Source organism: Lepidothrix coronata, unplaced genomic scaffold (genome assembly GCF_001604755.1).
Source record: "Lepidothrix coronata isolate B3197 unplaced genomic scaffold, Lepidothrix_coronata-1.0 Scaffold32, whole genome shotgun sequence".
Classification (NCBI taxonomy): Eukaryota; Metazoa; Chordata; class Aves; order Passeriformes; family Pipridae; genus Lepidothrix; species Lepidothrix coronata.
The window spans coordinates 2,657,149-2,682,309 of NW_016690212.1; the positions used below are offsets into that span (position 1 = coordinate 2,657,149).

Below are 25,161 nucleotides of genomic sequence, written 5' to 3' on the forward strand. Positions count from 1 at the left end.
ACAATTAGTATTACATAAACTAAATATGAATAATACTTTGCAGTATTTCTCCCTGATGTTGGGTTCTTACACCCACTGGGTTTTGTAAAAATTCAAACTGCACTAAGAAAAGGTTTGTTGCCTTCAGAGATTCAGAGAAAAGCCTCAAAAAATCTATCTGAAGGGGTTATCCAAAGAATCAAAACCACACATAAACCAAATGGGCTTTAAGGACAACCTTATACTCAAATTCATTTTCTTCGGAGAATTGGACTTTCGACAAAATTATTTCTTTTATAATGAATAAAATGCCATTGATTTTAAATAAATGAATGTGATCAAAAGGTGTTTAAGGGTATGGTCAAAACTGTACCAACAATTCTAATGGATAAACACTTCAAGTGATGCATTATGTGATATAACATAAGTGTTTGATGGTCTGGTTACCGATGGTGATGACATCCCTCATCTCTTCCTTAGCAGGCAGATGAGAGGAAGAATTCCTGTATTTATCACAATAATCTCCTAGAAAGGAAACTGTAGCACAGCTTGGAAGATGTGGCCTTTTCTCACAGAAGAGAGTAAAGATGTCAGCTCCATGAAATATATCTTTCAGAGGTATATTACTGCTGGCAATTTCAGTTCGCTTTAATAGGCTTGCCTGTGAGCTGGCAATTACAAAGCAGCTCCATCCTATGCTCCGTCATCTTTTCTCAGGGATGGCAATATTTAAGAAAGGATGTGGTAGAGAACAACAGCTATTAAGGATTTCAGATGCCCCTGTTTAACCTGCTGACCTATGCGGATCAGCACCTGAAACTAAGCAAGATGTGTAAGAATTGTGAGGAAAAAAAAGTTAACACAAAGCTTTAGTGAATCGGCTCCTGAGGAGTGGATGCAACTACTGTAATTTGCTCAGCTAACAGCAAGAAAATGCTACTGTGAAGAAAATGAATTAGGATGGGATAAATGGGAGCTCTTACTATATTTGCAAAGGGATATCTAATGCAAAAAAACACTACAGAGAGCAAATGAGCTGTCATTTGCAAAGACTTCAGTCTTTATGGCAATTGAAAGAGCTAACTAGGAGGCTGCAACAGTAATAGTAAATCTGCTATAATGGCATTTCTGGAAAAAAGTTAAATCTGAGTTGTTTACAAGTAGATGACAAAACAATAGGCATTTCAGTTCTTGTTATTCTTACTGTCTTTTAGTTGCAATAAGACAATTTTGTTGTAAGATAGCAAAATCTACATGCACCAGCATTTAGGAAACCATAAGAGAGAACAGAAAATTGAAAGAAAGAAAATTAATCCTCCTCCATCTGCTTGTCTCAAAGAAGGGCATATGTCATTTCATCCTATTATTCAGCTCATACTCCAAAAGCTTCTAGGTCCTCTTTGTTCTCTTATCAGTAGTTTTGATTGAGTTTGGTTGTCAAGTGTACAGGCTCCTGTGATTTTAGTCTTCTCCAGGGTTACACACTGATAAGGCCAATAACTGACATCGTTATGCAGCAGTTTCTGCTGAAGAAATAACATGGAAAGAAAACAGTTTTCTTTGTAGAGAGATGTCTTCAGTGACAGCTCTGAATTACTAACTAAATGGAAGCCCTGCCAGTGCATTTAGTTTAGCAGGTCACTTAAATTGCTCACGACAAACAAGAATTCTTTCTTTGTTCAAGAACATACTTTTATATTGAAATGGAGAAAATGCAGAAATTTCTTCATGGTATTTACTGAAAATAAATAAAAATACTTGCTGATGAGAGAAAAATACCTTACAGGAATCAGAAAAGGCTTTTTCTAGAAACTTACAAGACAATAAAATCAGATTTTCATTGTGTGGAAGATTTGATTTATAACTTGGATACTAACAGCAGCTCTGTGAAGTACAAGCCATAAAGAAAGGCTTACAGGAAATCTCTCCAGATTATACACACTCGGCATCACATCCTTCCCTTCTTTTAGCAGGAGTCAGACCAAACACAACTCTTGACAACACGTGAAGATTGGGGGGGACCCCAATTCTACAATGTGTCCCTCCCAGCCCGCTAAATGCACTGCTGGATCTGGAAGGAGTTTAGTCCCAGCATCCTCAGAGCTGTAGAGCTTCGAACAGAAAATATACATATATTTCTTTTTACTTCATAGAGGCTTCCACAACAAGGAAGGACACAACTCATAGGCAGAACAAAATGAACCTGCTTCTAGAGTTCAATTATGTTATCATACATGGTGACAAAAATTCAAAATAATACGGAGAAAAAGCAGCGAGTACTCAACAACTATTGACCCTTTTTAAAGAAAATAGCGCTTTTCCTCTGCTACTAGGCTTTACAGAGAATCACAATTTTAGACATCTTTTACCACAGTGGTGTTGTTCTAATACTGTGTTCTTCTCAGTTGGTAAGGATAACTAAAAATTACTAGACACCAGAATGTTTAGGAGGCATTTGTGTAAAGGCAAAAACATTATGCACGTTTTAGAATGATGATTGTTACTTCAAAATTATACTCTAAGGCCAAATCATTCTCTAATTGTTTCAACAACTGTGAGAGCCTCAGATGTCTTCTGTACCTTTATATGATAGCAAACATGTATGTCAGTGGCAGTATTATTTGTCAGAGACACAACACAAATTTGGGGCTGGTTCCTAGAGTCACAGATGATACTGCCAGGAAAGATCATTACTTATCCTGGTCTGACCTCTTGTGTGGATAACAGGAACTAAATCTAAACATTTTTTTTTTTTAAATTCCAGGAAAAACATCAATTTGAAATCTTTAAGAGCTGCAGAAATTCATACCTTACTTTGTTAGTGTCTTGGGATTTTTCTCATATCAAATTCCTCAGTATTAATCAATTCACCGATTGGTTGTCTTTTTAACAAATTAAATATTTCTAATACTTCAGTCATTCTCTCTGAGTCCTCTCAAGTCTTTGACTTGAGATATCAAAACTGGATGCAATATTGCCAAAGAAAGAAAACCAACAAAAGGCAAAATAAGCTCTTAGGTTCATTAATTCAAGGATCCAATCACTCCCAGGTGTCATAGCATCACTGGAAGCTCATATCAAGAGAGTTGTCAGCATTGCCAATCCCATGGATCTCTTTCAGAGCCACACATCTCAGGGTACAGTCTCACACTCCAGAGGTATAACCTATTCCAATTCTCCTTTATTTGCAAAAATTTTTTATTTGACTATATCAAAATACAGCTTGCCTGAAGAGGTCAACTGAACAAGTGAGTCAAGATTTGTTTATGTAACTGCTCTGTTCTCCTCACTTTGTCAGAATGGTAAATCTGTGTCATCCACATATTTTCATTATCCGCTATTTTGTTAGTGGAAATGCTGAATAGCATCATGCCAGTCACTGACTTCCACAGACGCTCACCAGATAAACCTCCTCTGGAACACAACCAACAAAAAAAATATTTTTTTAGTCTTCCTGGTACAATGCTGTGTTATATTTCTGTTGATACTGTTAAAAGCTATTTAAATGTACAGAAAAAAATAAACCACAGCATGAAATTATTATTTTGCACACTTGCATCTATCAATGTCAGTTCCCTTTTCAAAAGTAAAGATAGAAATGAAGCTGTTAGGAATGATCCTGGGGAGAAAAAAGAAGTTTCATATGATCTTAACTGATAGTAAAGAAATTGGATAAGTAAATAGATTAATAATTATTAGAGAGATATTAAGTATAGCTGATAGAATTTAATACTTATAATTAAAACTGTATATTTACTATCTTCGTGAACATATTATTTTCTTCCCACAGTGTCTTCTGAGATAGATAAACAAAAATTGTCACAGATACAGGAAGCACTTACATGTTACAAGATTGCCATTAAAATCCATAGAGGAAAATTAACATAGAATTATTTTTGCAGATAATATTAATAACTCTTATTACTATTGTTAGCTGGACACACTGTGGTCACTGTAAAACCACAGTCTCTTTACATTATTGTCCTCTGATACGTTGGAGCTTCCCTATTTACAGTCTTCCAGAAAACAAGGAAAAGCTTTGGATACTCTACCCACAAAGAGAACAAGCCCATTAATAGGAAGAGTTGTGATACAGCTGTAGATATATTAACAAAAATTAATTGAGTATTTAAAATCCGCATGGAGGCAAAAATAAATATCCAAGACTATCCAAATAGCCAAAAATATCCAAAATAATTTTAATTGAATTTCTTTCTAAAGAAACATAAATAAAGGCAATAAAATGACAATTTTTTTCATTACAGTTTCACATGCATGACCTACAGTGTCTCACTTACTGGTGAGTGATCATGCTGCCACAAGAGAAACAATAACACACTTGGCAAGACTGAGACAGGACTGAAGGCTGAAACAGCATCCTTTCAGCCCCAGTGAAGCATAAAGTCAGGCTACTTATGGTGACTGGAACCACTTCAACCCTAATGCTACCTCATTTACTTTCTAACATTCTGTTGAGATAGCAAAGTTGCAGTAAGGATTTGGAAAGCCACAACAGTCCACTGCTGATTCATGCTGTTACTACATTATATTTATGCTGCTACCACACTACTTTATGATGGGAGACTTCATTTTGGTCAGAACCAAAGCAGATGGCGAACTACATGTTAAGAGGAAACAACACTTGCTTGCCTTTATTAAAATATATAAACTCTACATATATCGTGTGAAATTAATTCTAGTGATAAAGAATCATTACAAGTTTCAGATATAGTCACACAAACTCTATTTCAATGATTATACAAACATACAGGTGTGTTTTGCCAAATAAGAGATTTAGCTGTTACTCACATGAGGGTAAATAGAGTTGCTAAAGATGCACTGTAAGAAGAACTACAAAAATCCAAACCACGGTATTCCTGAAGATATAAAGAACACATATGGCTAAATACAGACTCTTTGGATGAAATAAAAATAAAAACCCTCATTACAGTCTCAATATAACTGTTGTCCTCACATGATTAATAGCTAAATCTTTTATTTGGCAAAACACACCTGTATGTTTGTATAATCATTGAAATAGAGTTTGTGTGACTATATCTGAAACTTGTAATGATTCTTTATCACTAGAATTAATTTCACACGATATATGTAGACTTTATATATATACAAGCAAGCACGTGTGAAGCTTCAAGTACTGCTCTTCAGCTCAGGAATAAGTTGTTATCCATCATTAAATATCTTATGTGTGAATGCTTTAGGATCCCATCAGAATATCTGGACCCAAAAATTAGAGTTTCCGTAACAATGTTCAAAAAGAAACCTCCTTTAAAATAGCAATTACACTACATGCAGTCCAGGTCAGTCTCATTTATTCAAAATTTGCATTTGCTATTCATTTTTGTTGCTACATCTGGGCCTATTTATTGGGTGGCAGTTCATTCTGCAAGGACAAGTCTCAACAAAAACAATCACAGAAGGGACATACAGCCATATTAAATATTTTCCTGCAATTAAAACAACAACATTAATGAAAATTAAAAAAAGCACTTCAACTAGCACAAATTTCACCAGGCAATCTCCATTAAATATTGAGAATTAATTCCTGGGGCATATAGGAATAGCTGATCAATTACGCCATAAGGTTAATGGGTTCAATCTAATTACATTCAAAATATGCAATTTTCAGGGAGTATAATAAAATAAAGACTTTTGTAAACTGCAGAACTTTGCAGATATGCAACACTAGGTAGTCAGCTTTACAAGACGGAAGAGTTAGGATCCCAGTGGTTTTATGGTACCCAGAGTTCAAGACAGAAATTATTACTGTGTCATTATTACTGGAATGATCTCTGAAGCTCTACTTTCAGGTAACTCTCCATGTCCTCTCTGTTTTGTAATCTTACCTATTTCCTTCTTCAAGAAATTCTGATTCTGAAGAAACTGGTCCCTTGGTCAGGAACCAAGGGATATGTTGGTAATATCCTTTTTTTAGGTTGCTCTGCTAATTAGTCACTATGCAAAATGGGTAGTAATTGAAAGGTTTAAAACCAATCAATTATTGGCAAGAATATACAGAACACATAGTATGATTTTACAGAATAACTGTAAGTAAAATAAAAATGCATTTTAGGTTACACTCAGCTACAGTAAAAGGGTAAAATTCATTACTAACCAAGAGTTAAAGTTATCTTCCTATTACAACCACAAGGATACATTTCCCACAGAAAAAAAAAAAAAAAACAAACAACACAAACAAACTGTATTCAAATCTGTGACACTAAATTCCTTAAACTCAAATAATAAGAACAGAGTTGCACATTAAGGCAAGGGCTTGGGATTCTCTTGAGAGTCAAATAACTGTCCCAAAGAAGGAAGGCTTGCTAAAGGAGCAGATATTTTTTCCATGAAAACATTCAGAATGTAAAGGGATCTTGCAAGCAATATGAACTGTATAAACACTATGGTCCACAGTTTTTCTCCACACGACAGCAAGTTTTACAAGTGGAAGTATGCTCAGTATCTCTTTCTGTCTATTGAGCAGTCTCCACTGGATTTGCCCCTGGATGCTGCAGAGCTTCCATCCCTCCTCCTTACTGGCAACATCTCTGGTAACAATCACTGCAAGAAACAAGACTCAGGCTTTCAGGAGACATTCAAATCTTCAAGGAAGTCTTTACAGAATATTTAATATTCGGACCATTAAATGTAGGATTTCTGTCAGTGCCATGTTCCTTAGTAATTAGTGGAGTGAAATAAATATTTGCAGAGGGTAGGGCGAGATCAGAAGTGACTGATTCGCACTTATGTCTTTCCACTGACTGCAAATGTAATTTAAAAGTGACTTTATTTCTAATTTAGACCTCACTCACAGGATTCGCTTTCTTTCATTAAACCTTAAGCCTAGGTATATAATGTAACACATTTTCAATCTCACTGGTCTCTGTAACATGAATCATATCTACATATAGTATTTGTACTGAACCATGCACCTGGTTAACACCTTTTTTGTTACTTAGAAGATTAATATTGAAAAATAAGGAAGACATATTAGCTAATATCACACAGAATTGATTTAGAAAATAGAAATGACTGCTCATATTGTCATATAGTTGCTTTGTTTTGGTTTTTTTTGAAGGACACAGAAACATTAGAGCTAGAACTCTGTCCTACTAATATATGGTATAATGAACTCAATTGTCAAATACACTAAATCTGTTACTAAAAATTTTGTTCTGCATGAAAGAAGGGGTAGAAGTTAATGAATTGCAGTGTATTGTATCCAAGCACAAATCTGCACTTTCAGTGCTTACATTTGAAATTTTTAATTTGATGTATCATCTAAAATTGCAACATAATCCCTATCACAAAAGCCAACTATTCATATAGGAACTAATTTGGAACTAACTGAAGAAAAATCTGATGAAATCCAATGTTTGAAATGGCATGAACATTCACATGGAAGAAAACACAGAATATTCAAGATTATAAATTACTATATTCCTTTTTGAAGATTTTTGTTTCAAACAGTAAACAAATGTAAAAGTATTACACATTGATACTTGCATGTAATGAGTCAAAATATGTCTCCAAACTGTTCTGACAAGAGACATAAGTTCTTAAGACCTTTGCTCTTCAAGCACACTCCCATCTACTTGCAAGAAAGAGTAGCTGGCAATCACTGCAAAACACTTCTTACATCTTACACATTTCCTCTAGAAAGAGCCACTGCAGCTTTTACAGTGAAGTACCTTGTTCCCTTTTAGATGCTCTCACCTAATGTGCTGACATAAAAGGTACTTGCTACTATGTCCCAGTACCTTGATTTTCAGATTTGTTAAACTCCTGAGTAATAAATGACTTGGTAAAAGCCATGTGCCTTGGAATTACACTTAAAAAAGGTTAGAGTAAAAATGAAAATAAAGTTACTAAATCTCAACACTCATAACAAAGATTAGTTATAAATACTTATAAAAGATGAAGAAATTGAGAAAATATATTTATCCTACTTATATCAATATTGAAAGCTAAAGACTCTTGTCCTATTTCTTATCACCAAAGTTTTCAGCTTCCTACTTTTCATGCCGCATTCCAAATAAAAGTTCTACTGATAAATATCTTGACTCTGTGGAGCTAGTCTCCTTCAGGAGGGATTTTGAAAATGTCTTCCTGTTTTGGCAAACCTATTTCATTACAAAAAAAATACAGACAGATTTTCCAAGATAACTCATGGCTGTAGTAATTAGGTATTCCAGGAGTTGGTTTTGCTCAACTGCTTTGGAGAGAGCAGGGCTTTGTTTCACCAACTCCTGTGATTTCTTTGATAATATTAGACTAGTTCATATCACAAAGTAACTTGTGAGTTTCAGCAGAAAATACATATATTTAAGCTACTTGCGATTCAATACGATTGTACTGTAACTTGCAATTTTACTATGTGCAACAGTTCCAAATGTCTTGAGGAGTAAGTATGACTTCTGGGAGAGAACTAGATGGAAAGAGGGCAATAGAAACAGGTGCAGATTCCAAATTCAGATATTACAAAATTTATCTGTGTTACTGTAGTCTATTAAATATTTTTAAAGTGCCAGGCATAAGCATTATTACTATAGACTCTTGGCCTATAAATTCAAGCAAAGGAAAGAAAAAAGGTGAATTTAGGTGTAAAAATATGCACATGGCTAGCTGTATGAAATGTAAATAAAAGTCGGGTTTTTTGTTTGTTGCTATTTTTTTAATGATTTTCATTCTCAGCTTTGCACATTAAAGCCAAGCTTTGAGAAAAAACTACGTATAAAATAGGAAAAATAGGCCTACAATCTCATCAAAAGAGAAAGGAAAGCCACACTGAAACTTCAGAGATAAGTAAGGGTAGTGTTAGGATTTTTATTTCCTTTTCCATCCTTCTTAGGTCATTTTTAGTGTACTACATAAACTGGTCAGAATCTTCCAGTAACCTTCTAGACAGAGGGCAAGTCCACCTCCAGGTACAAGGCAAGCACCATTAGTTTCTCCAAGTTAAAAGAAGGATGACATACAGTTTATCTTTCATATTTCAGTTGAATATTAAAATTTTGCAATAATAAGTTCTGTGGGACAAAACTTATATTTCTAAGACTGCATGTCAAAACATCTCCACGTTTACTTAACAATATACTCACATGTGAAGTCAAGATATTCATGATAATCAAAATATGCTGAAGTTTTTGACAAAGTTGAGGAGGGTTGTTAAAAGATTAGTTAACCTTTTTCCAGTCACATCATTCTCTGTTCATTAAGCACTTTGCGTGCAAAAATAAAGTCAGTACTTTTATTATTGTAAATTGGCTTCAGAACATAAATGATTCAATGATGTTGAATCCCAGCTGTCTGCTACCAGTACTCAGAGATTAAGGAGCAATCTCACTTTAGATTGCTAGCTATGATGTTCAAAGTCTAAAACAGCAGATTCCAGTTTCTTGCCAACACATGACAATATATTGAACGTCTTCCAAAAGTGCTCACAGCAGGGAATAAAATCACAGCAATGTTAAAAGACAAGCTCTTTAAAGTTGGAAAGATTTCCATGTTCACTCTCCTTAATTCTTTACAGGTTTTAGTATATTCACAGAAAAGACCCACGTAGGTTCCATACACAGAAAAGTGAGGGTGCAGGGTCCAGAACCACAAAATCATCTACTCATAAAGCTCACAGTGAAGGAGGGCAAACACTCCTCTTAATCAAAAAAATAATCCTTTCAGAAACAATTTTTTTCCTTTAATTTAGAAACATTTATTTTTCCTGCAGTAGCAATGGAAATTAAATTTCTAGCAAAGTACACATCAAGAAGCTAAATTAAAATATATTTATTAGTTATGCCTCATATAATATGAACTCCTGGACTTTCATGCAGAAAAAGTAACTATTTAAAAATTTACATCATAAACTAGGTACAAAATCACAAAAGATTAATGAAACCTGCATTACTGTAGTTCAGTGTAAAAAGATAGAAAAAAATCACATTTCTGATATCTGATATGTTTCTAGAGTAGATAATTGCTAGGAAGGATATTAATATTAAACTTTTTAAATGAAAGCCTGTTACTTATATACACAGCAGTATGAATTGGTCTTCTAAGCATCTTGTTATTCAGCATATGTCTAAATTTTAATAATTTTAATAATGCACAATTGTGCATGCATTCACTTTGGTAATGAGGTCATTAAGGCTTGCTTCCTAGTACATATCTAAAATAATAATTAAACAATAATTATTTTAAATATTATATAAATCAGAATAAAGCACAGTCACTATTCTGAAGATTTTATGGCTCAAGTATAAAACGAGACAACAAATTCACAGAAAAGTAAAAAGAAGCAACAAAAAACTATTCAATGTGACTGTGCTATTAACAGATTCAAGTCTACATGTGAAATCTATTCTGGGCATTGCAAAAAACGCAGAACTTAACAGAAGGATTTAAAGAAAAGTAACTGAATACGTGCATTAGGTGCTCCATTTAAGTAAGGTGGTCGGTCACCTGGGAGACAGCACAGATACTTTCTTGAGAGCTCAAGTGCGTGATGAGGCTCTCTCATCACTGGCTGATAAACTGGTAGTCAGCACCTCAACGCTGAATCTGAGATGACATGCAAGGTGTCAGTATAAGTCCATTAAATGCCTTGAAAGACAAAGTGTCTAAGTTTTCCTTAGTGCTATAAAGGAAAGGGAGCTAAGGGAGATGCAAAGCAAGAAAGTAAGAAAAAATGGTGGACTGGAAAATGATCTTTGCAACTTCTTTGCAATCTGGGTGAATGTAATTGAAGTAAAAATGCACTTGTCAAAGAAAAGGACACTGCAGTAATAAAGATGTGAGTTGATGACAGCACAGGTGAAAATGTCTGTTAGACAGACAGAAAAGCCTATATCTTAGAATCATGAATAAGAAAAGACATATTCCTTACCACAGCATATTGAATATATTTTTACAGCTCAGCTATGTCAACAAAATGATAACTTACTTGAACTAGAAATTTGGACTAAATTTAACAAATAAACCAGTATTGGTCTAAGTATTACTTACTTAATAAGAATTACTATTATCTTATATTCAATTCGACAGCTGAATCTGTCCCTGAAGTCCTGTATCCTTACAAATCTCTCAGATATCTTGTACGTGACACCATTAAACTCAACAGCCATATTTTCTATTAATATTTTAATTCTAAATATGCTCAAAATTGTGCTTGAATATTTTATCACTTAAAAGCATCAACCATTCACATCTCTCAAGAATTCAGGAAAATTTTGGAATTATGGCTGTAGGTAGGAAAATGAATAAAAGTAAATCAAAGTCTAAGACATGCTGATGAGTAGAAAGGTTTTCATTACTTGCATGTTTAATTACTTAAGCTTAGATAGTAGAAACTAAATGAATTTCACATTTTTCATTCACAAGACACACTTCATCACATTTTAAAAAATTGTATTTTTATCTATATTAAACTTACTGTCTTTTTTCTTTTTTTTTTTAATCTGATACTAATATGGAACCAGTACATTAACACAGAACATTTCTACCATCAACAGAAACATCATAAACCAAGTATGACCTGTGTGATTCTATAAAACATCACATTGGTTACAATCTGAGGCAGGATCAAAAGGTCTTCCATTTACTGTCTGCACATTTTTTTCCCTGCTCCCCCACATGTGAAGTATAAATTGCTAATCTGAAGTATGAACAGAGCTACAGAACTACCCAAACTATCTCTCTGTACCTGGGTTTGTAGGGTACCCTGTCTAGGTAAAGAAGACTCTTCCTAGAAGTGAGAACTGAGAGAGTATAATAAGCTCTAACGAAAAGTAAAAAACCCTCATACTTTTCAATAATATTAATCTTTGATTACATGATAACATGTCGGTTTAGTTTCACTGCTATCAAAAAGTGACACTGTGGAATTTGAAAATTACATGTAATAATTTTTGCCCTCATTACATAGCATTGCATCACACAGCTCATTGCATTAAGTAGCAAATTCCAAAATGGGATCAAAGCTTACTAGAAAGATTAAGCAGCAGAAAATGCAAGCAACTATAAACTCCCAGGAACACAAAACCATTTGACATTTCCCCCCTCCCCATCTTCCTAAAATCAGATGTTTTCACTTGGGGCACTGGAGTTTGATATAGTTGCTCTCTGTTGTCCACTCTATTTTACAATAGTCAGACAGGAACAATTTATAAGGACGTGGAATGGAGAAGTGGTGTGGCATCTTCTCTGAAAAACCAAGAGGTCCCAGTTTTCATCAGGCAGAAACGTGGGACAACTTCTACACATAATGCACATCACTTGACATTATATATAAAGCATCACCTTGCTCCTCACTTGTCCCTGGTAAAACTTACATTAACCTGCAGATCTCACGTTTCAGATGAGATCTACACTGATATCTTATACTTAACCAAATAGATAGCAGTGAGAGCAATAACTTGTTCAAATTATTCAAAGATGACAACTTCTATCATGACTTATCACCTTACAGTGAAAACATGATTTTTTATGTTATTTGAAACAGGAAAAATATGTCAGAGAATCAACACATTTTTATATGCTTGAGTTGCAAGTCTATATATACACCTGTTTAGGTATATACATGTACATCTATAATATATACATATAATATAGATACATGACTATTTGAACATTGGAGGCCTGAGTTGGAACCTTTATTTCTTCCTCTATTTCCCTCACCAAAACTTACTTCTGTTGATATCTTAATATTTAATTCTACAGATACAAACCAAATACCAAGAAATTTTCAGGTCGCATCACTCTATAGTATGAGTCCAGTCAGCCTAACTTCTTTCACTGAAGAATTTCTTTCTCTGCTACACAACAATACACAAAAAAGCCCCCAAAGCAAGAATGACATACACATGGTGTCTGTAAAATAAGGAACTATTATTATTGAGGGACAAAAATTTGGTACATAAGTCAATTAATCTGTTCATATGAGGAAGAATGAACTTCATACTTTTACTAATTGCTTAGTTGCAGCAAGACACACTTATGAGAATGCTCTTAAAATATTTGTTTCCAAAGACTATTTTCTATCACTGTCCTGTCTGTAACATTACTGCTAATATACTTCATCAAATAATAGGAATAAAAGTATTGCATAACCAAGTCCTTTAAAACTGGTCTTTGATTCAAAACCTGATCAGTGTCTCATCTGGCATATTGCCACGTCTGATGTTCTGGGGAAATTATTCTGACTTAAAATTCCTGTGAGGTTTGTAATTCTACTGAAAGAGGTCAAACAGACATGTAAAAGAAGAGCAGGAGTTTTCACAGCTAGTAGTAAAGAACCTGGCCCTCTGACTGACAATTAGGAGAGACCTCCTTTATTCCTGTCATACGCAGAAAAACAAATACAACACACACAATGTGCAAGAGAAATTACTGGATGTATATGATTCTTGATACAGTTTATGGTATAAAAATCTTTTGTACAAAATGTACTATAGCTATGACTTCTTAATAATGTGAATTCAGTGCAATCATAGTACTCCAACAGCATACACTGAACTTCCCAATTTTCCAATGTAGTTTAAGTGCTTATTACTTGAGCTACTACTTTGAAGACTAGGCAATGATCTACAGCTATTATTAATGAAGCAGAAGAATAATGGATTTTATTCTTGCCTGTGGGACAGAAGTATCATTTAGAGAATTGATAACACTTTAGTTTAGTCATTTTAAAAGGTCATGTTACACAATAAAGAAGGCCAAGCCGTTTAGTGATAACATATGATAGTGATAAAACTAGCACTGGTCTACAGATCCTCAAAATTACTAATTGCATTTCTGTATTGGAAGCAAGCTAAAGCAGTCTGATAAATGTATTCCAAGTGTGTTCCTGATTTTTATACTTTAGAGTCTAGTTTACATAGCCTATAAAGAAATTAAACCAAAAAGAAATACCTTAATTATTGAATAAGTAAACAAATCTGAATGCATGTAAGGAGAACAAATCTTCATAGTACTATACCGTGGGATTATTTACTTAAAACATAGTTGTAATAGATTCAGTAGCGAGGGGGAAATTATACTTTTTGGTGCAGGAAAACAACAGGAAAAATTTAACAGGAAGGATTAACAGTGAACAATTGAAGCTGAGAGGCATGGATATCAACATTAAAGTTGTTTTTGATAAAATACCCTAAATTGAGAAAATCTGATAGCGTTAGCAGGTAGTATAAATTAAAGCTGTTATGTTGTGCCCTTAGGGATTAATTTATTGAGAAGATAGGCAACAACAACTAAAGTACTCTGAATAAATCATTTCATGAAGAAAGATAAACTAGATTGAAGTGATGCAAAAATTTGCACAATGGTTCATTTGTACAGGGCCGCAGAGTTCAGTCAGATGGAGAGAAAATAAGCTGGTAATGGGCCATTTCCCCAGGGTAGGCAATGGTGGGGGCTTCACAGCACGGGTTGTTTACATTCAGCCTCCAAACAAGATTTTAAAGCCTTTCAGGCATTGAAGGCATTATCATAGGATAAAATCCAATACAAACATTTCTATGAAAGTGAACTGTCACCAGTTCACAAAAATAACTGAACTTCTACAGATGTATGCAAATGATCTGCCTACCTCGCATATTCAAATCCTCTTCTAAGCAACTTCCTGATATGCTCTTTGCTGGAAAAATGTAAGGTTTTGAAGTGTAGGGGCCTGAAGTCCTTTTACTTCCTACTGAAAAACACTCTCCCTATTTTAAGAGACTGCTTGCCCAGCTTATTTGAAAGAATGAACATGACCTTGTTAGAGAAAGTTGTTATATTACATAGATGAGAAATTATAAATAAATACTTCAGTGATGCATTTAAGATTAAAAAAAATCCAATTACCTTTTCAGAAAATCTCTTTGTGAAATATCAAGGTAACAGCACCTCCAGAAATCATCTTCTCAAAGTCTGCCTCAGTTAAAACAAGATTTTTTTTTCCCCCAGAGTGGACAAAGAAAATACATCTCCTACAGCTTATAGTACATCACTTCAGGCCCAACAGTTTCAGAGCAACTCTAACTAACAGTAAGACACTGTAGGTCTTGCTGCAATTGCTACTATTTGTCTTAAATTCATCCCCAAGTAACGTTAGGAAGGTAAATCTAAGAAATACCACCCTGTGCTTGAAAAAATATTCCCCTCACTTACCTGAAAATCTTTCTCTTCCAAGATCTCTTTCCTCCACCTGACAAGGAAGGCAGCACAGACGTACAAATGGAAGTGAGAAAAACCCTCTGGTTCAGACTAGAAAAAATAAAAATATATCATCCTTTCAATACACAAATAATAATACTTTTGATCACCATATACTCCAAGGGTATTTTTATGACATTTACTACTAACTACAAATGTCAGCTATATCTGTCTCTCTTTGTATCACAAACATGCTTGCATTTCATCTATGCCAAACCTATTCATAGCTATTATCTATAACAGGGATGGAGGTGAGGTATGCATCCATTTCTCACATTTAAATTCATTCTTTACTGATGTGTTTTCCATTTCTGGTGTTACCCATTAGCTTATATATAGCATGAAATATTGTACTGTCCAGCTCAACATTGTGACATGTTGAGCTTCATCTCCATTATTCATCTCCATTATTAGAAGCAAACTCTATTACCAGTAGTAGCTTTTGAACTATAAATTCTGCTACAGGGAATTATTAAGCATTTTAAAAATAAACAACTTGCTCTATATTCAACTGAATTAGAGGTTTTCACTAAAGGAAAAAATCTATTCATTGTAACATGAAACATTTACAATTTACTTTTGCATTCAGATCTGCAGCCTTTGGTTTAGTTCCAGTCAGTAGAATCTGTCACTTTATAAAATTCCCTCTAGAAATTAGTATTTTATAAGTATACCTAAGAGTCCAGAAATATTTGTGATCCTATTTTTAAAAGACATCACTAAGTTTTCTCATACTACCAAATCAATCTTAGCTTTTAATTTCTATACTGTTGAGAACTGAAAAAATAATTATGATATTAAATTATCAATGTGATGATTGAACTAGTGCTATGTAAAATCTCATTTAAAAATTTTAAAATAATAATTATAAAATTAAACTACATAATCTGGCAAATGTAGAGATATTTAAATGCTGATATCTATATAATTTACAAGATCTAATTATAGCACTTTTAAAATATAGCAAGTTTTTTCATATTCTCTGCTGGCATTTCAAAACTGCAGTTTACTCTTTAGAAAAATAGAGTATTCTGATCAAGTATAGTGAACTGAAACAAATTCTTATGTAAAGCATAACACCTATAAAATATCTATTTTATTGCTATTTAACCAAGAAGAACACGGTATTTAAAATATGTGCTAAAACTTCCCTGCTATCATAAGGGGAGAAGGAAAAGTATTCCCCTGCTACGTTTCCTTCTTCTCTACCCTTACCTGATAAAAGAGCAGTGTACTACAAGAGGTTTGTACAAACACCTTGTTAACAGCTATGGAAACTACAGATCATCTGGTCCACCAAAGTGGTAAGAATTAAGAAAAGAAATAATGCCAATTATTTGGAGGGAAGATTTAAGTTTAAAAATGTGCTTGGAACTGAAAATAAAAATTAGCTAATTTTGGAAGCAGAGAAGATATATTTGGGTTATAAAATCCTGTGATACGTTTCCCACTCTAGGAAAACACTCATTGTAAAATGCCAAGAGAGAGAAAGCATATGGTAATTTTAACTAAACTTCTCCCTAGAGTTTGTCTTAACCAGAAAAATCAAAGTAAAGTCCAATTTACAATCCTGAACTTAGCATTTTACAAAATCATGTACTCAGTACCGTTCTACTGAAAAATCCATGTCTTTTACTTCAGTGTTGACATTTCTCTTGGGATGGAAAGTTAATATATATAAAAGCATAGAATAGTATCTCAAGAAGACATACTTGTAAGCCAAGTGCTGCTTCCACTTATCATGTCAGACAATAATGTGACGATATTTAAATAATCTAACACGACTCTGAAAAATGCAAGGAGCTAATTCTAAGAAAACAAACCTCCTCCTACCATACTGTGTAAATAATTTCACAGAACAGGAGGTATTTCTTTTAAATTCAGCCTTTGATAATATTTTATAAACTTTCATCTCTGAAATGAGAAAAATATTTTAAAATTTTAAAAGTTAAGTATAAAAACAGTACTTGTGGTCTATTTTTCTCAGCCTGAACTGCAACCTCTTTCTCACTTTTAACATGAATTTTAAAAATGTCCTTTAATGTAGTAGCCTTTAATCATACATGAAGTTTCTATTATTTTGGGATATACAACATAATCTCATAAGTGACCACCTTTCTTCAAATTTGGAAGGAAACAGGGAAGTAACGTCCAATGAAAACAGACTGTGTTTAAGTCCACAGTCTGTACAAGAAAACATCAACACACTTTCCAGAAGCCCACTCTGAAGTGTGAGCTGTCACCAGTGAAGACTTTCTGACAGAGCAAGAACCAGCCCAGTTCATCATTACGTGATGAACTGTGATCTGTGTGAACTACAGATCTACTTCAAATAATGAGTAACTGAAAATCACGGCACCAGCCTGAGCATCTGTAATCAAACAGAAAAGCAGGGAAGAAGAGAAATGATGGCTGTGGGATGAAGGCAAACAAAGCTGGATTGAGACTACTGAACAGATGAACTAAAGTACAGAATTACTGCAGAGGGTAGATAAGAAAAAGGAAGACCATTTTTGCAGATGAAGAAGCAGAAAGACTGAATAGCCTGTAGGTAGAAAAATTTCACTTCAAATAACAATTGTTAATCAGGATATTTGAGGTATTGGATTATATGTTACTCCACCTAAATATAATAAAGGTATAGACTACTTTAATTACATGATATAAGCAAGAAAGAGAGAACTGAGAGGAACTTGGTTTCATAATAATATATCCTAATTCTCCTTACACCTCCTCACCCCTCCAACATTACAAAATTTCTTGAAAAGCACATGGGAGAAGGAGACAGGTTTAAATAAATCTATCTGAAAGCAGCATTTTAACTTTGAAAGTCAATTTACAGTAGCTGTTGACAAAATTATTTATTTTGCTCTCTCTTATAGTGACTCGCAAAACCATACTGCATAGGTACTCAAATTAGATCATCAAAGTACTCTCTTTTTCTTATAATAACCTAAGATTCTGATTTTAAACCTAAGAATTCATTCTATTATCAATTAATAAAGAAAACTCTCCCATAAAAGGTCAAGATAAATACCTTAAAAAAACAATTAAAAGCAAAAATGCCCAGAACTGCAATTCTGAAAATTGAACATTTTCCTAAGGAACTACAGAAAAATTATCAGGAATTATATAAGAAAAAGTACTTTGTCTTGTGACTTTTTTGTTCAACTTTTTTTTTTCCACCAATGCAATTTTCTTCAGCTTTTTAAAATGAAACCAAATAGGTTTAAATATGCAATTCATTAGAGAAAAAATGCATATCCCCTACAGATTTAAAAATTCATCACGTTTCAGAGATAAGTCTAGGTACAAAGTACTTCCAATGGATAGTTTTAGACAGTTTTAGAAATTGAGTAAAACAGCTAATGCATAATTGCCTTTTCTAACACCTGCTACCTATTATACTTTTCCATTTGTAGCTTTTGGAGTTACAAACAGTTTGATCTCTAAATGTACAGAAAGCAGACTACCAGCTAAAACCTATTTAAAATCAAGTATAAACAATGACCTTGATTTAAATATTTTAGTAGAAGATCTCAAGACAGATGTACAACCTTCCAGAAGACTTATTCTGAACATATTACAGACAATTCAGAGCACATTATCTAAGAACCATCTGTCATTATCAATAAAAATCATTTAGATTGTTAACATCACAAATATCTCATTGCCCTGCAAATGCTGTATCTCCTCTGCAGCTGAAATGAAAGGCGTACTTTATATTGCACTTCCCAAACTTCTTGAATTACACAATCACTGAAAGAATGCAAATTTTTTTGTATGACTAGACTGATTATTGTCTAGTCAGTGATTAGTCTAAGCTGCCTCCCACATCCTGGATAATTTAAGATTTAGGGAGGGTAACACCTCATGCTATTATATTTGTTGATAAAGTAAATACAATACATGATTATTATTTAAGTACTTAGCATTATTAAAGCTATGAAGTTTTGCGAGGGTTAGGTATTAAACCACCCCATTTCACACTCAAACAATGTCTCAGACACAAGGACTTCCAAACACTCAATGATTACGTACAAATAAAGCAACTTTAAGCATCTCTATTTCTACTGCATTAGAGAGAGCAGATAGTAGAGATAAAAAGAGATTAAAATATTTTTGTCTAAATTATACAAGCAATCTATGGCAGAAAAAGAGAAAGAAGCCAGCACATGAACATCAGGGAAAGTGGAATATGTTTTGCCTTTTCAATCAGCCAGGACCTCTGACTTCCTAGGCACAGACTCAGTGCACTGTCAAAACTGAGACTTGAAGTTCCAATCTGAGAAGAAACGCACCATGACCACAGAGAGGTCCATCACAGTAACTAGCCTGCCACCAGGAATGATCAACAGCAGATGATTAAGAGCATAGGAGAGCAAGCATATAGCAGTACCTCTCCAGAACACACTTCCAATTTTCAAAGATTTCATGCTCACATAGGTGTTAATGGATTTGTGTTCACTTGTTTACCTAAATCTTTTTTCAACTCTAAGCTTTTTGGTAAATCACTATGTCCTGTGGCAAAGAATTCCAAAACACAAGAGCAGGCTACATATCATGTCTTTTTTAAACCTAAGACCTGCTAGTTTCATTCAAAATAGTTCAGTTATTGCACTGAAAGACTATGAACAATCGATTCTTGTTCACTTTCTTCAGTCCATTCATATTTCCTTCTCTTTTGCGGACTAGAATTTTTTATCTATTCCACTGTCCTTCATGTACCACTTCCACCATCTTTGCTCAGCCTTCTGAAGCATCCTTTCCTGCAATTTTCTGATTTTGAAATAAGGTCCAAACTATATACAGTATGTAAGTTGCAGAAAGAACATTACTCTTGTAGAATAATGCTACTTTTTTCTCCTTTTCTTTCCCAGTAATTCCTAGCCTTTGGGGTTTTTTTTCTTTTTCCATTCTTGACTGTTACTTGAGCTCATATTTTCCTCTTGCTCTTGAGTGTAGAAAGCTACCTTGAAGCCCATAGTTATACTAGTAAAGCTTGGATTTGTCCAAACACACAATACCACTTTATATCTCTCCACATGAAGTTTCACCTTTTATTTATGCCTGATTGTTAACAGCAACACGTGACTCATTGCTGTCCACCTCTCACCGTTACTACTCTAAGTAACATGGTGTTGTCAGCAAACTTTGCTGTCTCACTTGCTCCTGTATCCCTTTTTAATCTCTTCATTAGAAAGATCTTAAGCCTCATGACAAATCCTAAAAGAATGACATGTTATATCCTTTAATTTTGAAACTTGTCTGCTTGTTCTTACCACCTGTTTTCTATCTTTCAGGCAATTATTCAAGGGCATTCCCTTGAATTCCACAGCTGTGTTTCTTCTTTAATAACCTTTAGTGAAGAACCTTCTTCACTGTTTTCAGCAATCTCAATATTCTACATCAACATGTTCACCGGTTCTTAAAGCTTTGTGAGGTGTGATTTCTCACCACAAAAATCATGATAACACTTTCTTAGAATGACATATTTAGTCATGTTGAAAGAACATTACGATTAAGCTTAGAGAACACTGAATTGAAGTCAACCTAATCTTGTCATTCTAAAAGATCTTGGAATAGTTTGAGGGCTGCAGCAATTTCTATTGTACACAGCAACCCACCAACTCACGTAGGATCATAACCTTCTCCTGCCTGTCAGTTTTATAGTCAGTTATATAATGAAATTTTGATTATTCAGTAGTGCTAAAATCTATATTTTAGTCATTATACATGTTAAAAAGCTTTTCACAGTTATATGTAAAAATAGCTATTAAACCACTTATTTTTGCTGAGTGTGCACATTTTGGATTGTCTTCCGTCATTACTTTTGCTTCACTATGACTATTCCCAAGAAGATGATCCTAAAAGCAATAAGTGACCAAGAGCACTTGTCTAAGCTTAATCTAATCTCACAATAAACACAGCAATGAAATTAGATCTTTTATGTTTAAAAAAAAGCCCAAAACCAAAATACACCCTTACTTAGGTAAGGCCTACAAGTAGTTGCTTATAATGCAAACATCCATCAATTAACATGAAAATTTATGGGTTGGTTTGATCTTTGCATTAAAAAAAATCTGATCCAAACACATTTCATAGCACTTCAAAATCTGTAATGGAAAGTAACATTTCCAGGTCATAACAGTAAGCTAGAAGTACCTGTCACAGCCAAAACACAATGCAAAAATTATTATTTCAATCCTTAGAGCTCACTAAGTCCCTCATAGAAGAGCTGTTTTAAAAAAATCTTTACAAGAATTGTGTTCACATTTCCTATTTCTGCTAGGCATGTTCAAAAAATTATTTATTTTACAACGTTCTATTAGATTTGGTAAATTTATGCTGAAAAATAGGTGAAGATCAGTTTTCATAACAATTTAGTAATTGGCCCCTCTGATTTAGTCAACACCAACTTGGCAACAGTTCCTAAAAGATGATTCGTGATATAAATCTCTACTGTGAAATCCCAGCCATGAAGAACATAGACCATTGCTGGATTTTTTTTGGATCAATATCTTGCCCTGTTAGAATGCTCCATATGGCATGCAAAATTCATGTTAAGAATATTAATCAATATCAAATATAAATGGATGATAGTGATAATTTACCTGATTTATCTACTCTCCAACTGTTTAGTTTTAAGAAGCATCTTTCATATAAATCTCCACATTACCTTGTATTTTGAGAATGGAGTTTAAATTACTCCCCTCTTCACTTGCTAATATGCTCAATTCAAATACAATTCAAAATGTCAAGTGGGTATTTGACTTTTTTTTTCTACCTTTTCCAGAATAAACTGGGGTGTGTTTGTGGGGAGGGAAATCAATGTTTCTCATTTGGTTCATTTAAAGAATTCACCACGAAGTTTCTAAAGAGTTCAGTCATGACTAGGATGTCAAGCAGATTCTCACTCAACGAGGTACCTTCACATCCGATACAGAAATGTGATTTTCCTTTACAGCTATTTTTCTCCTCACGTGTGCTGGTTTATTACCTTCGCACACAGGAATATTGCTCGATCTTACCAAACGAACGGAGCTTCTTATGCAACTTCCCTACTGTCCTTTCTTGCACAATTGGGTATTTACAGAAGAAAGTGGAGTAAGGCAGTCTTCTTGGAGAATGCCTTCGATATAAATGCAAGAAGATGCTGCACTGCACACAAAGAGAACACTTTGCAACACTTATTTCCAAAACTACTTTGAAAAGAACTCAGACAGACACAGAAGCATTATATCTAGTAAAACGATCAAATAGCATAATGATTTCTTCTCTCTAATTTCCCATGTTAATAAGCCTCTTTGCATCTGCAGTGAAGAGTGACCATGAGTTGTTCTTTGTACTTACTGGAAAAACTATTACTTAATCTGCTGCTTTGAACTTCTACAAAGCAAAGGCAAATGACTTTCATTTCACCTACTAGTTATGGCTATGATGAACATAGCAAAACCACAGACATGGCAACATGAGCATGAATTCTGCCAGTGATAGATCAATCGCTGCCATTTTAGATAACAACAAACAACATAATGCTGAGGGATGATATATAAACCCCAAATCTATTATACATATTTATGGCTTCTCTAGTCGAAAAAAAATTACTTTCTGCAAAGTTTACTTCTATGTTTTCAAGATCTGAAACTCCAGACTTGTTTGGACCAGAACAGAAGGACCAGCAGCAAGAACTAATGGAAATCCTTCAGGCTGCTTTCAGTGCATTAAAAAGTAACAGCCACGTAATATTATAAGCCCTCATCAATAACAATAGATAATTCACACTGTTTAGGTTTTAGAGAATAGTTGATTACTTACAGCTATACTTTCTTTCATTCACCACAGTTGATGTATTAGAGAACAAAGTATTTCGGTTAGAGCCATTAATATGGTTCCTAATTATCTTACCAAACCATGATGCAGTGCAATGACTCAAAGCAGCGAATCTCTATGTAATTAACAGTGAACATCACTATACCCTTTACTTCCTCTAACAGCATGAAACACAACCATACAATTAATTTTGTTTCTTGAATGCACATAAAGTTGAAGCCCACACTTATCTACACTCCTTAGTTCCAAATATTTTCCTCAGGAAAAGGTTTAGGCAGTCAGATCATACAAGCTGTTAAGAGGATATGAGAAGACACCACCACCAACAGCCTTTTCAAAAACTTCCACATGCTTGAAAAGTCTAACCCCCTAGCTGTTTCTCAGAAAATTAACTTTGCATCTTCAGTTTACTGAGATTCCCCCACCTAAACTTAAAATCCCTCTTGCACGCATGAAGTTATGGAAGTACCAACTGAGTTGTTATGGAAAGGCGGAGGAGCAGTAAGGTGAGGATAAACCCAAAAGTGACTGACTGGTTGCCTCCCAGACACAGGTGAAGTTGAAGGAAACACTTTCTAAAAGCTGCAGTCTATTTCTTTTTTAATAGGTTACAGGGCAGATTTGACTGAAAAGCTCCAGACAAAATATTTTCAAAGGTATGCACATTTCAGATACCAAAATTTAAATCTAATCTTTGTTTCATCATTCAATGACAAAAAGAAGCCTTTTATTTCAAGCTAGGCTTAAAGTTAGGCTTCAATTATTTAGACGTGATTATCCAGCTGGAAAGAAATTTGTTTTGAAGTTTCCTTCTAATTAAGACCCTATTAATTCTATCTGAAACCACTAACCTAATTTGAACTTAAACATTTAAATTCCATCTCAAGTAGTGACTTGATGCCAATTAGTTGGCTAAAAATGTGGTGGAAAAACAAGGGAAGCTGTGTTACACCAAAATCAACACTGCTTTTATTTCCAGAATTCTACTTAAAAGATACAATTTAACTTACAAAGCACAAACTAAATCCAGATCATTAGCAAAAATATGCTGCAACTGATTTAAATCTGAAGTACTTTGCTGCAAGGCAAAATAATTTTACATAAATGTTGACCTGCTTTAAGCAGACTACTGATTTGAAATAGGGACAGGCACAATTGATTAAAAAAGAACATGGCAACTTTTCCACCTGTGAGGAGAACTTCAGCACATCATGTGAATCAAAACCAGGTCATACTTCCTCAGTAACCTGCTTTTAAAAGGCAAAGGAGCACAATTAAGCAGTATGACTAATATTTACTAAAATAATTACCTATTTCACCCTTTGAATTTCTAAATTATTTACCTCATGTATCATTTTAATTATTTTTACAGTTCATTCCCAGAGAACCTTGATGCTGAGAAATTAATTAATGGGCACAATAGAAGAACTGTCAGCATTGTTTAAATATAATTTCAGTATTAGCCTCATTTACATGTATCCCTTTATTCTAAGCAGTGGTACTGTTGAGTTTTTTGTATGAAATTGTTAGTTCATTAAAAAGAACACAATGTTATCCTTTTCTGCAGATATTCATTGATTATCACATTTGCTGAAATACATGCTCAAGACAATCATTAGAGCTTTTAGCCCATGGATTTCAAATTATAATTGTTTGATTATTTGGCTTTAGTTTTATCATATTATTAGCTTTAATAAAAGTTATTAAATTAATACTTCAAAGCAGACCTATGAAAAGTGTTAGCTCACCATTTCACAACCGAAAAAAATAATCTGAATAACTGTACATGTATATATCACATATTTATACTGAAAGACTAAATCAAAACCCAAGTAACAGTATTAAAAAATAATGGTTGCTTATTCCAGCTTCTTATCAAATAACAAGAATATGCTTACTGACACACTGCCAACACGTAATTCAAAGACATCCTCTCATTAAGTATGTTTTAAGCCACATACATCACTTCCAGATAGGGAGGCTCTCGTGCCCTTCTGGACAAAAGTTGATATTTTGGGTGCAATTAACTCTTATACAAAATATTACTGGTCATTTGATTAAAGCATATTAAACAATCCAACAAAGATACTACTGAATTCTTGTTCAGCAAATAGAAACTCTAAAATCCTCAAATTCCCA

At 34.0% G+C, this 25,161-nt stretch overlaps 1 protein-coding gene across 2 annotated transcripts in view; it reads right to left on the bottom strand.

Annotated features, from left to right (window-relative positions):
• The window catches only part of TBC1D22A (TBC1 domain family member 22A), a 155,855-nt gene that overhangs the window by 16,485 nt on the left and 114,209 nt on the right, over window positions 1–25,161 (bottom strand). Inside the window, exons 12-13 of one of the 2 annotated variants that reach the window (XM_017811507.1) lie at window positions 15,145–15,240; window positions 3,196–3,393 (exon numbers count right to left, since the gene is read on the bottom strand). In XM_017811507.1, coding sequence (XP_017666996.1) covers window positions 3,376–3,393; window positions 15,145–15,240 — 114 coding nt within the window. In that variant the 3' untranslated portion in view covers window positions 3,196–3,375. Of the gene's footprint in view, window positions 1–3,195; window positions 3,394–15,144; window positions 15,241–25,161 lie in introns of those variants that run through there. The other variant, XM_017811506.1, reaches the window with a different exon arrangement.